Source organism: Pteropus alecto, unplaced genomic scaffold (assembly GCF_000325575.1).
Source record: "Pteropus alecto unplaced genomic scaffold, ASM32557v1 scaffold92, whole genome shotgun sequence".
Taxonomy (NCBI): domain Eukaryota; kingdom Metazoa; phylum Chordata; class Mammalia; order Chiroptera; family Pteropodidae; genus Pteropus; species Pteropus alecto.
The window spans coordinates 2,097,107-2,112,917 of NW_006432447.1; the positions used below are offsets into that span (position 1 = coordinate 2,097,107).

Below are 15,811 nucleotides of genomic sequence, written 5' to 3' on the forward strand. Positions count from 1 at the left end.
TAAAAACAGACACAGAGATCAATGGAACAGAATAAAGAGTCTAGTAATAAATCCACACCTATGTGGTAAATTAATCTATGACAAAGGAGGCAAGAATATATAATGGAGCAAAGACAGTATCTTCAGTAAATGGTGTTGGTAAAACGGGACAGATACATTCAAGAAAATGAAACTAGACTACTTTCTTACACCATACACAAAGATAAACTCAAACTGGACTAAAGACTTAAATGTAAAACCTGAAACTATAAAATTCTTAGAGGAAAATATAGGCAGTAAACTCTTTGACCTAGCTGTTGGAAATATTTTTTGGGGATATGTCTCTTCAGGCAAGGGAAACAAAAGAAAAAATAAACAAATGGGATTACATCAAACTAAAAAGTTTTTGCACAGTGAAGGAAACCATCAATCCAATTAAAAAAACAGCCTATTGATTGAGAGAAGATATTCACCAATGATATATCCAAAAAGGGGTTAATATCCATAATATATAGGAACTCATACAACTTAACACCAAAAAATAAATACTTCAATTAAAAAATGGGCAGAGGACATGAACAGACATTTCTCCAAAGAGATGGTCAACAGACATATGAAAAGATGCTCAATATCACTAATGAATATGGAAATGCAAATTAAAGTCACAATGATATATCACCTCATTCTTGTCAGAATTGCTGTCATCAAGAAATACACAAGTGTTGGCGAGGATGTGGAGAAAAGTGAACCCTTGTGCACTATTGGTTGGGTTGTAAATTGATGCAACCACTATGGAAAACAGCATGGGGGTTCCTCAAAAAAATTAAAAATAGAACTACCTTATAACCCAGCTATTATATTTCTGAGGATTTATCTGAAGAAATCTAAAACATTAATTCAATCAGATATATGTACCCCTACGTTCCCTGCAGAGCTATTCGCAATAGCCACTACGAAATAAAAGCAACCTGTGTCCACCGAAGTGTCCACAGATAGATGAATGGCTAAGAAAGAGGTAGTACTTATGTACAATGGAATACTACTCAGCCATAAAAAGGAATGAAATCTTGCCATTTGTGACAGCCTACATGAACCTAGAGGGTATTATGCAAAGTGAAATAAGTCAGATAGTGAAAGATAAATACAATATTATTTCACTTATATATGTGGAATCTAAAACAAACAAACTCATTGATACAGAGAACAAATTGATGGTTGCCAGATGGGAGGGGGGTTGGAGAGGATGGCCAAGAAAAGCGAAAGAGATTAAGAAATACAAACTGCCAGTTATAAAAATAGTCACAGGGATGTAATGACAGCATAGAGAATATAGTCAATAATATTGTAATAACTATGTATGGTGTCATATGGGTACTAATCAAAGCGATCACTTTGTAATAGGTATGTAACAGGTATAGATATATAAAAGGCTAATCATTATATTGTATACTTGAAACTCATATAATATAGTATGTCCACTACAAGTGGAAAATAAATTAATTAAAATAAAAAAAGAAATGAGTCCTCTCAGAGTGTACTAGCTTCTGGAGGCCTCAGACAGGTTTCCCACATTGGCCCACAGTCCAACTGAGCAGCTGCAGGCCCCATGGGCCTCCCATTCATTTCTGCTTGGGCCCATTTGCTCATGTCTGCTGCTCCCTGGGTGAAGCCTTATTCCACATAGTCTGACCAGTGGACATTGGCCTCTCAGCCAAGGGGAACCAAATATGGATGCTCCGGAGGCACCCAGGCCACAGAGGCTAAGGCTGGCTGGGCCCCATGGAGAGCCTGGGAGAATGGCCCTCCCCACTAGGGCCCACCTTGCCCCTTTAGACCAGGTGAACTCTTATTGTTATCCTACAGTCTTACAGGATCTCTCCGGAAAGTTCTGTCTTTGTCATCCTTTGTCTGCATTGGAATTCTCACCACATCTGTTATGAAAACAAACAAGAGGACAAACACGAATCCATTTCCCTCTGCTCGATTTTTTCCAGACCCTCCTCTGCAGCCCTAACTCTTGTCTCCTGTCCTTCGTGAAGCAAGAAATGCTGAGTAAAAGACGGACGTACACAACTTCCTGGAAGATGCAGTATTTAAGTACCAAGCTTTCCTGGGGATAGACCTCCCTGCCCTTTCCCAGTACGGCCTTCTTCCCCACCCCCTCGGTGCACCTGGTGAATTGTACTGAGCCCCTCAGATCTCAGTCTCAGTGCCATGCCCTCTGGGAAGGCTTTCTAAAGGGTCAGGTGCCCCTACTCTCTGCTCTCACAGGCCCTGGGCTGCCTGGTCATTGCTCTGACTTCCCTGTACTGGAATGATCAATTTACCTGCTTGCCTTCACCCATCACTCCAGCTCAAGGTCCTTAGGGCACCTCGACCCGGCACAGATTAGACCTAGTGGGAAGTTCTGAATTGAATGGAAGCTTTGAGAACTTCTCTGTTGTACCAAGACTGGGGCTGTCCACATGCTTAGAGCAGGGTCAATGCTCCAAGCCCCTGTACTGGCATTTTAAAGCTCACAGTGTGCTCAATCGTGTGAATCCAGGGTGCTCTGGCAGACCAGGGCTGATTCATAACCCTCCAGCCTGTCCCTCTATCCACCAAGAGCCATGTGAAGTGGATATGGGGTGAAGGGGGTACTTTTCTGCCCACTTTGGAGCTGTGGCCAGGAGAGATAGGGCAGCTTGATGCGGGTCACATTTCGCTAGAAACCAAGTGTCTGTATGTGTGCAGATGATGATGTTGGTGTCTAGGCTGGCACTGCTCAGTAATGCAGAGGAGGAAGGCAATCACCATTTAATTGCTGGGCCTCTTACACACGTTATCAGTCTGCACAGCACCCATCTGAGGAAGGGAGAAGGAAAGTGATTTTATCAATGAGACAACAGAGCTTTAGATGTCAAATGACCTGCCCAAGTTCACACAGCCAGGAAATGGCACTGAAAGGCTGGCCTGACTCCTAAATCCAATTTAGTGGCTTCTATTTCTTTCCCTCCTTCAGTCCCCTCATTGGTAGCACTGCGCTATTCCTGGCGTGGTAGAATCTGGATTTGAACCCTGATTTTTCTGGCTTTAGAACTAGCCCGCTGAAGCCCTATCCTCTGCTGACCCTCTGCAGGGAAAAATTCTAGCTGGCTGCAATATTTAAAAGAACTGTCTGTGGAGGAGAGAGTAGGCTCAGCACATATGGCTCAGGAGCAGATCCAGGTCCACAGAGAGATAGGGTGAAACATGGGGTTCTAGTCAGGAGAGCTGATACTAGCCATGATTCCACCGCTTAGCACCTGTGTGTCCTTGAACAAGCCCTAACCTCTTTGCAGTCCCCAAAGGGTCATGTAAGAAGCCTGAGGAATGGCCCTTCTATCCTGAAGGAAGGCAGGTCCCAGTTGTGGGCTTGTGTGGCAGGAGTGACATCCCCCACCCCGACCCCTCTCTCAAGGATGCCCTGCTGTGCAATGACACATTTTCTTTATAACATGAGAGAAGGATTCTAATTGTAGAAGTTTCCTCAAAATAGCTTTCCTCCAATGGTCTCAAAAGGTGGCCAGTGTTCCCCTTTGCTTTGAGATGCCTTGCAGGCAAATGGGCAGGAGCTCTATCTCTGCAGGCAGATGGGACTGGGGTTGGTGCTGGTCCTGGATATTACTAGCTGTGTGGTAAGAGTCTTAATCTCATTGTTCTCATCTGCTAAATGGGAAAATAACAGCTTTCAGGGTGTGGTGAAGAGTAAGCGAGAGCATGCATGCAACACCCTTACTTAGGACAGGGCTTGGCAAGTAGTGAATGCTCAGCTGGTGGTAACTACTATTATGATCAAGTACTGTTTGAGATGAGCAGTCTACCCCTTGCCCTTTCCACCCACCTAACTGTCTCCTTTTGGTCCCAATCTTAAGCTCAGGGCTGAGATGACTGGGGCCCAGAAACTCTGTGGCCCATTTCCCCTAGCTCACACCAGAGCCACAGGAGCCAGCAGAACCAGGTTTGAGCATGGGAGCTTTAATCCAGCAGGTCTTTAAAGCACATTAAGATGCCACTGAGTAAGTAAATCGGCATCCTGTATAAAGCCATTTGTTGCACCTGAATGATCAGTGATGGTACCGATGTCGAGTGGGTTGTTCTTCATGGAGGAGTGCCCCACAAGGCCTCTGCCAGGAGCATGGATGATCACCTGGCAGATCTGAGCAAACCCTGGAACAGCTGCCCCAGTCACACTGCAGGAGTTAGTGGAATGCAGGCCTCAGAGATGGCTTCTTCAATTATTTGCAGGAAAAATGCTGTTGTTATTTTAAACATCAGAATCAAGGGAACTAAAGAGAGTTGCTGTTCCCTGAGACCGGCCCGAGGTTCTGTGCATGGCACTCCACTGGCAGTCTTTCATCTTGGCCTCACAAGAAGGCCTTACTGTCCTCGTTATGCTTGGGGAAGCTGAACCAGGCAGGAGTGACTTTCCCAAGGCTGCAGACTGGGTTCCAGCTGAGCTGGGACTGAGGCCTGGGCTTTCGGTTCCCACACTGTGCTCTTTCCACCCACCTAACTGTCTCCTTTTGGTCCCAATCTTAAGCTCCAAAATCAAGAATGTGATGCTCAAGCCATACAGCCCTATCCAATTCTATGGATTTCAATGTGTGTGTGTGTGTGTGTGTGTGTGTGTGTGTGTGTGTATGTTCCTTTGTATGACAGTACCTATTCACCAGTTTTAATCATAACATTATTTTCATGGTAATGTAAATTTTGCAAAGCTCTTCCACACATAGAACCTCTTGTGCACTTCTTAACAATCCTACAAAATAATATGGCCAAGGATTATGATTCTTCCTTTACAGCTGAGGAAACCCAGGCTCAGCCAGGAAAGTGGCTTCAGCAAAGCCTGTGGCAGATCGTGACGGAACTAAGGACTAACTGGAACCTTCCTCACTCCCCACCCAGCTCTGTCTCCGCTGCTCTGTACCTGACTCATGCGCCCCTGCATGCCATTGCCTTCTCCAGTGTCCAGTGCAGGGCTATGCTTGGGATGAGAGAGGAGGGAGGGAACCAGAGGAAGAATAGGGAGGGAATGAAGGGGAAGGAGAGAGGAAGGTGGAGGATGAGAACACAGGATGAGGAGAGAATATGGACGAAGAAGTGAGTCAAAAGGACAGGAAGAAACTGAAGGTGGAGGGCATAGGGGACAAAGGAGTTGAACTTCTGGGGTAAACCTCAGATAAAGCCATGTTACATCCTGTTGAATAGGGTGGGTGGTGGGTAATTTTCATGCTCATTTCTCCTGCAGGAAAAGGTAATGTCCTGTTTGGGTGTGAGGAGCTGTGCTTTGGCCCAGCATCTTTGAATTTAAAGCTTAACACCCAAGTCTCAGGCTCATGTTGTGTTCTCTGGCCCAAGAGATCACCAGAGGCAACTTTAGGTTCAAAGAATAGTATCTGAGAAATGGAAAGTCTGCAAGTGTGGGTTTAATTTTGAATGAGCTGTAATTTTAAGAAAACAGTGAACTAGACCAGCCTTAATCAAGGAAATGGGACTTGGGAGGGGCAGGGATGGGGGAGAGAATGAATATTGGGGAACCTCTTAGATGGTACGTACACATTGTTGCATTCAGTTGATACTACCTTTTCAAGATAAGTCTCATCACATTTTATAGATAAGGTGACTCACAGGTTAAATATGTTGCCTAAGGGCACAGAGGTGGAATCTCCTCTGGACAATCTTCTGAGATGCCCTTTTGAAGACGGTTACATGCCCTTTTGGAAATTCCTAACTTCCTTGTTCCATTCTCCTTCTTCTTCCTGACATCTCAGTACCTTCTGGGATAGGCCGACATGAATTTGAATTCCATCTCTGCAATTTACCAGCTGTGAGATTTTGGGCAAGTCACTCAATTGCTCCTAGCTTAACTTTTCTTCATGTGTTAAATGAGCTAGAATTGCTTACCTCACAGGGTCATTCCTGTCCTCTGTGCAGAGAAACTTGCTTTGGACTTTTTTTTTTTTGCCTCTGTCTACATCTGTCCATTTCATGACCCATTCTTTCTAGGCTGTGCTAGGTACTCCAATAAACTACTTCTCAGTGAGGTGTTAATGGACAATAATAGTTTCATGCAAGTGTCAGCAAACTTTTTCTGTAAAGGGCTAGATAGCAAATATTTAGTCTTTGAGAGACATTTTGTGTCTGTTAACAACTACTCAGCTCTTCTGTTATAGTGCAAAAGCAGCCATGAGATGATGTGTGAACAAATGATTGTGACTATGTACCAATAAAACTTTATTCATGGGCACTAAAATTTGAATTTCACACAATTTGCATGTGACACAAAATATTATTCTTCTTTTGATTTTTTTCAACCACTTAAACGGTAGAAACCATTTTTTTTTTTTTTTTAGCTCACAGTTGTACAATAACAGGTGGTCAACTATATTTAACTTGTGGCTATACTTTGTTGGCCCCTGGCTTAAGAGTGACTCCTGCAAGAGGCATTTGCATTTTAAGTGGGGATTATCCTTTACAACAAAAAATTGGTACGCTAATGGTAGAATTTTGGATACGTTGGCAGGACAGTGAAGGAGAGAACTAAGGGCAAAGAGCTCTCCTTTTTCTGTCCTCCTGGTCATTTCCTCGTGCATCAGTCTGCAGTAAGGGTAATATGGTATGAAATCCTGATGGACACACCTCCACCTTCTGAGCCCTGCTCGATTGTTACTCTAAGCAACTTTGGGCACCTTACTGGGCTTATCACCCTATAATTCAAAATCAATACCTTTTATGTAGTAAAACCTAAGCCAGGTCTTCAGTGTACTTGATCAAAAATTGATCTGACTTTTGGAAAGGGTGAGGTGAAGCTGGTTGACCCCTGGGGCCTGGGCTTTTTCCCCTTGGCAAGGAGGTGGGCAAGCTGCAGAGGAGACTGGGATATACACTTGACAATGCTTAGCAGGGGTCTTTTCTACCCCAGACATGCCTGACTGCCAACTGTCCCCTTGCCTGTGGAGTCTTATGGGATTAGCCTGAAAATCTAAACTCCTTTGTTGCTGAGGACTTTGAATTGATTTTTAGAATAAATACATGACTTTAGATATTTTTCCAGAAGTGCTCTCCTCAAAAGTGCACTCAGGAATAATCATCCTTTTCAGCTGGTTTCCCTGCCTCAATTTCTGAATCCCCATATATGTGGTTGGCCGAGGAGTCCATCTTCCCCATAAGCCCCCTCACCATGCTGGGGCTCTGAGCCCTCTACTGCCCTTGGGGAAGCACAGGAGGCCCCCACTCCATGATCCGGTCTCCATCTGCCCATCTGGTCTTTTCTCCATGCCCTGGCCATATCATTATCTTCCCACCTTCCTGACACCTGGAACACCCTTCTCTGTGCTAAAACTATTACCCTTGAAGATCTGGCCCAGGTGCATTTCCTTGAAGGCCCTTGAAGGTTAAGCACCTCTCCTTTGTGTCCCCACAGCCCCCTCCGCCAGAAATTTTGTTCTTAGTATTGCCATCATCTCCTTCTGTACTACAAGCCCTGGTAGGTCCTGTCTGTCTCTGCATCCTCAGCCTTCAGCACACAGTGGGCTTTCCTTACAGGGTGAATAAATTCATTCTGAAAATATTGTTCATGTTTAAAAATGTGTGTGTCAACTTCAGTTATCTCACAATGCAAATAACTAAGGGAAGATTAATCTCTACCGGCAGCTTTCGTGCTGCTATCGTTGCAACACAAAAGTGTCAGACACCCTCTAGGTGTTCAGTAAATATTTTCAGTGTGACCTTCTTACTCAAAGTGAAGGCCATGGACCAGCAACATCCAAACCCACCCCAGACTTATTAAGTCAGAGCTGCGTGTTAGTCAGCCTGCCAGATGCTCACATGCACAGCCGGGTTTGAGAGGCACTCCTCTGAAAGATACCACCCCTCCTACCTAAGGAAGGCCTGGTTTGTGGAATGGTAGAAACACTGAGACCACCTGGAGAATGAGTCAAACCCAGAAGAATAGAGAGGAAATGGTTTGAGTGTATGACTGTGTCCTCTCCTTTTCTTTCCATTCTAAAAATGACACCTTACTGGGAAAGGGAAAGGAACAGGAGTTGGGCCTATGGGAGAATCCTGGGAACTGGTGGTGTTGGGTGACCTGGTGCTGGGCCAGGTGTAATTGACCATCATAGGGTCATGCTCAGGGATGAGGTGGGCAGACAGAGATGGGGTTCCACAGGGGTTCAAGTCCGGAGAGCTGATTCTTGATATGAGAAGCTTGCATCCAGTATGAATGGATGTCCAGTCAGCAACATATCTGGGAAGGACATGGTGAAGGGCCACCAGGAAAGTGTAGTACCTTTCTTCAAAGCGGACTTGTTTGCATAAAGGGACAGTGAAATAGTGAATTTTGTGTCTAGACTGGCAGGGGCAGGTAATAAATAAAAAATATGACTTGCAACAATAAAAGGGGAAACTAAGTATTATGAAGACAATGTTTTCAGCTTAAAAACATAGAAGGAGATGGGCCAAAGAATTATAAAAACAGTAAAGGAAGGCATAGAGGAGGAATTTGTCATATAACATAACATAACAGCATAACATGACATAACACATAACCAACCAACCAACTAAACAACAACAACAACAACAACAAAACTAGCAGCTGAATTACAACTGATCCTTTAGGACACAGTCCCCGACTGTCCCCCTACCCCCGCAAGGAGGGGTCAGCAGGGTTATCTCCCTGCTGATGGGCTCCACTGCTATTATTGCTGCCCTTACCCTGATAGCCTCCAAGACCACTTCATCCTCTGTGGTGCTTTGAACCATGAATGGACGCAGAGCTTTCTGAAGGACGGTCCTCAGAGCACACATGGGCCCAGGCTGGGGTATTTAGAACCACTTGGCAAGAGGGAAACAGACACGAAGAAGACTGCAAGTCCAGATGCCTGGCACAGAGGCCGGGCACAAGCCTGCCTTTAGCATGTGGCCTGGGGCAGCCGCACCTCCTTCCTGGTTGCAACCATAATCTTTAGTAAATATGAGACTATGAGGGGCCTGTTGGGGATACCATGAGTGCTTAAAGCTCAGGACAAAACAAAGAGATTTAGTTTTCCCTTCTACTCACAAGGTCTGGATGCTTTAAGGACCCTGGACAACTAAGAATGGGAGTGACATTCCCTTTGGCAAAACTCCACCTAGCCCTTCAGTGAGCCAACCCTTACTACCTACTCAGAATTACAATCTCAGAATACAGCAGAGAGAAGACAAAACTCGAGAAAGAGCAAGACACACGTGCCTGGCACCTAGGCTTGTTTTCCGGGTGCAAAGCGTTGTCTCCTGCCACCTGAGCTCCAGATAAGGCCCACTCCACTCCGCCTTTGGTGAGTGATGCCGGTGAACAAGCTTTTAGTTTAAGCTTAGATAATAGATGGAAAGTTCAGTGAGTACCAGGGGCTGTGAGGAATGTGGTTCTGTCCTTGGGGAGCCCATATTGTTTCCGGGAAGACAAGACCAACCCACAGAAGACAGCACCACAGCCTGAGCAGAGATGTTTTGGCCGAGGTCTGAAAGGCAGGTAGGTGGCAGCAGAGCCAGGGTCTGGGACGTCAATCTGTGCACAGCTGAGGAAGGCCAGCAGCATACTATGAAGGCCTGGGTCCTACACTGTGCAAGGGGTTATTGTAATAGAAAATTGGGCCCCTGCCCTAGACATTATTAGAGTCTGGAAACAGTCCCTTATCAGGTTCTTAGAAGGAAGGGCAGGCTCTAGTGTGAGCAGGGTCTCTTGCTTTTCTGAGAAGCGGGCTGGGAGAAGGTGACTGCAACAAGGGCTGGTGACAGTGCTGGATGGGAGTGCTCAGGGGTGATGGAAGGCTCCTGAGCATGATGGATTGCTTCCACAGTGCTGCAACCCCCTCCTGCCTGCAGGGAAATGACTTGAAAAATGTATAAGAATTCAAACTGCCAAACTGTGTTTGCTTGGTGACTCTTGTAGCTTGTGAGAAGTCAGCTCAGGATGAGCCTCTGTTCTCCTGGACAATTATGCCTGGCACATGTCCGCAGACATCTCACTCACAGCTAGCCCTGAGGGGCTTGGGGGCCATTGCAGCTCCTCACCCTGGCATTCATAATCTCGACTGCCCACCCTGACCTCTCCAATCTTGCTTCCTAGTTCTCCCCAGTTCCAAACCTGTGCAAGCCAGATTGGCTTCCTTACATTATTCACTGGTGCCCTGAATGGCCACCCCTCTCTGTGTTCCTCTCCCATTCTACACGGTGCAGGCTTCACCTCGCACCTGATTCACCTCACACCTTTCCCCTAGGGACCTGACAACCTCTCACAGTAAGGGTCAGCCTGCTTCATCTATAGTGAGCAAAGAAAATCCGTTAAATATGGCTCATTCTAGTTTGCCCTACAAAGCTGGGAGAGGAAGCTAGACGAGAAACACACCTCTGGGACCAGTGGTGGTTTGCTCGTCCCTGGAGAAAGGTATACTTCCAGCTACAAGGCTGCAACCCTGGCCAGGGGCAGAAGAGAGAGCAGGTCCTAAGATGGTTGGTCAGAGATGAGGGCTGCCCAGTGGAGGAACAGAGTGGACTGGTATGCTGGAAGGAGACAAGATTCTTCTCCAGATCTGGAGGCTGGAACAGGGATGGGAGGAAAGCACTCTGACCACTGCTACACATATCTGAGAACCTGGAGGACCTGACTACGATATGAAAACCTGCTGGGATGATGGCCGGGGAAAGAGACCTACTGGCTGACTACAGGGGGTACGCTGGAGGGAGGAGGAGGATCAGTGCAGAATCCAGGGTCAGCTTCTGCCACCGAAGGCTGGCTAGCTTAGGCAGGCAAGTCTCTACTAAGAAGATGATTCTGATGTTACACATGCTTAAACCACACAGCAAACTGATGCAGGGGGTTGCTGCTTCCCTCTTTCCTCTGTTCCACAGAAGGTTATACTTCTTACCAAGGTCTCACTCACCATTCATTTGTTCATTCAACACTTGCCAATCACCTGCATTGTGTTTGGCCCTGTGTGGGCACTGGAGACACAATGATGAATATGTATAGTCTTTGCCTTCAGCAGCTCACTGTTCAGAGCTGCAAATAACATCATGTGCCAGAGAGTAAGTGCCCCACAAGTTCTTCACATACAGAACTGAACATTATTAAAATGTTTTCCTTTGCATATATTTAACACTGAAACAAGCACCAGCTCTGTTAGAAAATTACATTTAAATATAGGTACAAAAACGTAATCCCAAATCATTGGTGCTTCATTTATCAAAGACAAAAACCATTGGGACCGTTTTCCAGATATGGCTTTGTTTTGCTTTTCAACTTAAAATCCCACTGTGAGCTTATTCCATGCTTGGAAAGATTTTATATTTTTTTCCAGGCCTTCTCTTCAAAAGCTAGACCTTTAAAATAAAACAGGGTGAGTTCTTTAATCAGATAGCTTTTCATTCATTCATTCATCATTATTCAATTATTCATTCATTCATCCACCCAATGACTATTTCTTGAACACCTACCTTTGGGGCCAGGCATGCGCTAAGCCCGAAGAATTCGGTGGTGAATGAGAGAGACTGAATCCTACCCTCAGGTCCTTATGGTCTAATGAATTATCCCCAACCAGAGCTCAGGCTCCCTGAAGCTGGAAACACACTTCTGCACTCTGGCTTGTCCCTCTTTCTCTATTTCTTGTTTAATCCTAAATGGACAGACACGAAGATGTCTGTACCTGTCCTTTATGTCTCATATGTCTTACCTGTGGCTTCTCTACTTAGTTTAAAGGCACATGACTGTAGCTCTGTCCAGAAGTGGGTTTAATTACCCCCTCCCATCTTTCTAGTTGAAGGATTAAGGGGGATAGTTCGTGCAGAAGAGGGCACATTGAGAGCTGCCTTCTAAGGGGAGTAACCCCAGGTGTCTCTGCTTTGCACCATGAGGTCCTGCCAATCTGGCTCCGATGAATCAGATTCGGAATAGATGCCTAAATAAAAGGCAGCCATTCAGAGTCTGACCAGTGACCTATATGGTGGTCTGAAATCAGTTTGCCCTATAGGGATGTGAGTGACTAACACAGCTAATCACACCCTCTCTGGGAATTTAAAAAAGAGAGAGAGAAAGAGAGAGAGAGAGAGAGAGAGAGAGAGAGAGAGAGAGAGAGACAGAAACAGACACACACACACACACACACTCACTCACACAGAGAATATAACAAGGGGCTTGAAGCTTAAAGACACACCAAGAGAAGGCGGTAAACAGAAGACCCAAAGTGGAAGACTCCATGAGGCTCCATGAGTTATGAGTAACCAGTAACCTACAGCAGCATCAACACATGACGCAGAAATAGGAGCAGTCAAGCAACCAAAACAGTGGCAGAGATGAATTCTAGCATCCCCGCTCTGCCACTGGAACTACTGATGTCACCACTAAAGCTATTGTTATTCTACGAGCCATGCAATTCTCTGTAAAATGCATCTATGTGGCTAGCCTTGCCCCTTTGCTTTTCCTTGGCTCAGTGATAAACCTCCACATCTAAGAGTAACCTGAACCTTTGTTCTGTCTCTGCATCCTAAAGGATCTAAACGAGCACAAAAATCCATCTCCATCTAAAAGCCATTACTTCTCCATTTCCAGAGCCAACATTTTAGAAACCCCTTAATCCAGAGGCTGGATTCTGGATCTCCAGCCTCTGCCTAGACACCCTCTGCACAAACCCAAGGACCATGGCGCCCTTCCCCGAGTGCTGAGTGATGATGCAACACTTGATATGTACGAGCCGGACTCAGCATCCTTCGATAAAGTGAATAGTCTTGCTGGCCTTTTCTGCTGAGCACCGTGAATAATTACTATCGATTCAAAGGAGTCACGAGATTTGGGACAGGGTACATTGAACAAACTGGGCACATGATGTTAGACAAGTTGCCACAGACATTCTCAGCTGTAAAATGGGGGTAATAGATCCCTTAGGAGGCGTGAGAATAAACGAGGTACTCCATTTCTTGCAGCAGAGTGACTGCACTTTAAAAATTCCTCTAGTTATGTGTTGCGATGAACTGAGAATAGGTCTAGCACCTTCTGTGTACCAGGCCAAGCTGCCTTCACTCCGCAAGATGGACAAGAGCAGGCCTACCTTGCCAGCCAGGCTTGCAAACTGGCTTCACATCCACCTGCACCAGGGTGTCCTGAGCAGCGGGTTTCTGTCCGCAGTCGTAGGCGGTCACCAGGATCTCATATTGGTGTTGCTTGTCATAGCTCAGCTTCTCGGTGTTCCTGATGTTGCCTGAGGACACAGAGATATTCGAAATCATTTCAGATGGAGTTAACCACACCGTAGTTTTCCAAAAGCCCTCCTCCACTCCTCTAGCCTTCACCAGAATGAAATGACCCCCTTCCCTATCTCTTCGTAGAAACAAAGGCAAATAGGGACATGGCTTCCCCATGTGGACTGCTTGTGCCTTTGTGGCAGATTCCCATGATCCATTGGCTGGAGCCACCCGAGCTGCAGGATGAGGAAGCTAGGGAATTCCAAGCATACATTTGGAATCCAACTAGTTTGGGTTTGTCAGTACTAGGTTGTTGGAAAACTACCTCTTCAAGTGTGCCATGTGGCTGCTGCATCCCTGATGTAAGGTGCATTGAGCTCCTCTGCCATGAAATCTCTTGGAAAACGATGGAATTCAAAAATGTCCTGACACATTTTTTAACCTCTGTGCTCATCGCCAGGAATGTTCAATGTCTCGTCTCACGTTATTTTGCTACCAAATAGGAAATAAGATCAGTACGAAAATGTGCGACATCCTTTCCAAAAGCTATACAGAATAACAGATTTCTTGACCTGGTGGCAAAGACATTTTTCTTTTATGAGCCATTTGTGTGTCTTTATTCCCATGGGTTTGATATGATTCAGAAATAAATACTTCATGATTAATAAGCAAAACTTTAATTGACTATTTTTGCTGAAATACAACTTGGTTCCAAAAAACTCGTATAGGTCCAACGTGCGTTTCATAGATTTTAGTTTTTGATTCCAAGAGATTAAAGTCTTCTTTTGTTGAGAGTAATTTCATTCTTCTTTCTTTTCTGATGGTGGAGCTGACAGCAAATTAGAACTGAAATGTTATTATCATCCTTTACCAGAAGTGAAATTAAGAAAATAAAAAACTCCAAGAAGAAAAAAAAAAAACAACAAAAGGGCTGACTCAAGCATATATTTATATTTCATCCTAACTAAGAAAAGACTATCTAATGAGCTTTCTTTCATTCCAACTGATATATGTTGTTCACGTGAACAGACAACAGGGACTTAGGCAGGAAAGCTTGGAAAATTAGAAGTCACGCAATGTTTTAAATATTGGAAAAGCTGATCCACCAATCACCCAATATTAGTTAAACAGTACTCGGTATGAGACCATGAGCAGGTACTACAAATATCAGTATATGTGAAGGGGGGCAGGAGGAGCGTGTGGAGGTGAGTTCAGACGAGGAGGGATGAAATTGCCCAAGACACTGGACCAAGCGTTAGAATCGTTTGTTCTGCTGCCCGCTCTGGATGGTTTCTAAAAATGCAACTGCACCTACGGGTTTGAAGCAAAATTTACTTTAATAAAGCCAGTCAAAAATCTCTGGAAAAAACAAATGAATTTGATATATTTTTGGCCTTGTGGCCCGTGTTCAGAATCTCTTCCATTTTTTCCCCAAATATTTGTTTTGGTCTCAGCTTGGGGGCCGCACAGGTCTGGGACAGCTTAGCATTGGGTTGATCACATTCCCTGCAGCCTCTGTTAACAAACTAGTTTGTGGTTATAGTTATCACAGGTGGGGAATTCTGTCAGGTGGAGGCAGCATAATATAACCACAAGAAGTAGGTTTCAGGAACATCAAATTGAATTTTCAACAAAAAGTTTTAACTTTCTCTTTCTTTAAAGTTAATGGCTCTCAAAAGATCCATTTCTTAGAGGAGGAAGGCTTAGGGTTTACAATCCGTGTGACATTAAGCAGACCAAACACTATTGATTGTGGTAGAAAAATAAACACACAAGCCTGCAATCCTTGACTCAATTTGTTGCAGTGCCTCTTCCGTAACTGTCTTAATGAAACTGTCTGAGAAACTAATTTACTTTCTCCACCACCACACCTTCACGCGTGTAAGAATGGGTTTCAGAGCACAGAATTTGCAGCATTAGGTCAAAAATGAGAGTATAAAACTATGACCAACTCTTGTATGGGGGAGGGTAATATTTGGATAAGGCATACATTTAAAATTTTTTGTTAACTCAGGAGAAGCCATCCATTTTGCTTTTGTTACAATTGGATATTTTCCCCTCACATTTGAATGGTGTCTCCTTGTAGCGCCTTCTCAGGAGACCTGAGTCCACAGTTAACCCAGGTGAGCAGCTGCCCATAGGCCTATTCCTCTGTCCAAATGAAACTGGGAAGCTATCTCTCAAAGAACAATCAGTACTTACCTTGCATATTGGTGAAGGTAATTTTTTAAAACTCAAGTGGGGTGGGGGAGGAGGCGTGCAATGAGACAAGCACAGTCAGTGACCTGCATGCACGCTCCTTCTGATGGAATTTAAATTGGAACAACCCTTTTGGAAAGCTATATAGGCCAGTCACTTTGCAATTATTCATACCTTCTGGGCATGCAATTCCAAACCTAAAAATTGATTCCAGAAAAATGATAAAAATTGCAGATATTTATTGCAAAAAATTGCAAATACAGATGCACATATGATCATCTAAGCATTATTTATTACATTGAAAAACAGTAAAGAAACCGCATGTCTCATAGTAAGGGAAGAGCTAAGTATGAGAGTCTGTGTGTGAGATGGAATGTTGTTCAGCACTAAAAGTAGT

At 44.7% G+C, this 15,811-nt stretch overlaps 1 protein-coding gene across 1 annotated transcript in view; it reads right to left on the reverse strand.

Moving 5' to 3' along the window:
* The window catches only part of CLSTN2 (calsyntenin 2), a 361,956-nt gene that overhangs the window by 106,842 nt on the left and 239,303 nt on the right, over positions 1-15,811 (reverse strand). Inside the window, exon 5 of the mRNA XM_015585757.2 lies at positions 13,083-13,232. Coding sequence (XP_015441243.1) covers positions 13,083-13,232 — 150 coding nt within the window. The remainder of the gene's footprint in view (positions 1-13,082; positions 13,233-15,811) is intronic.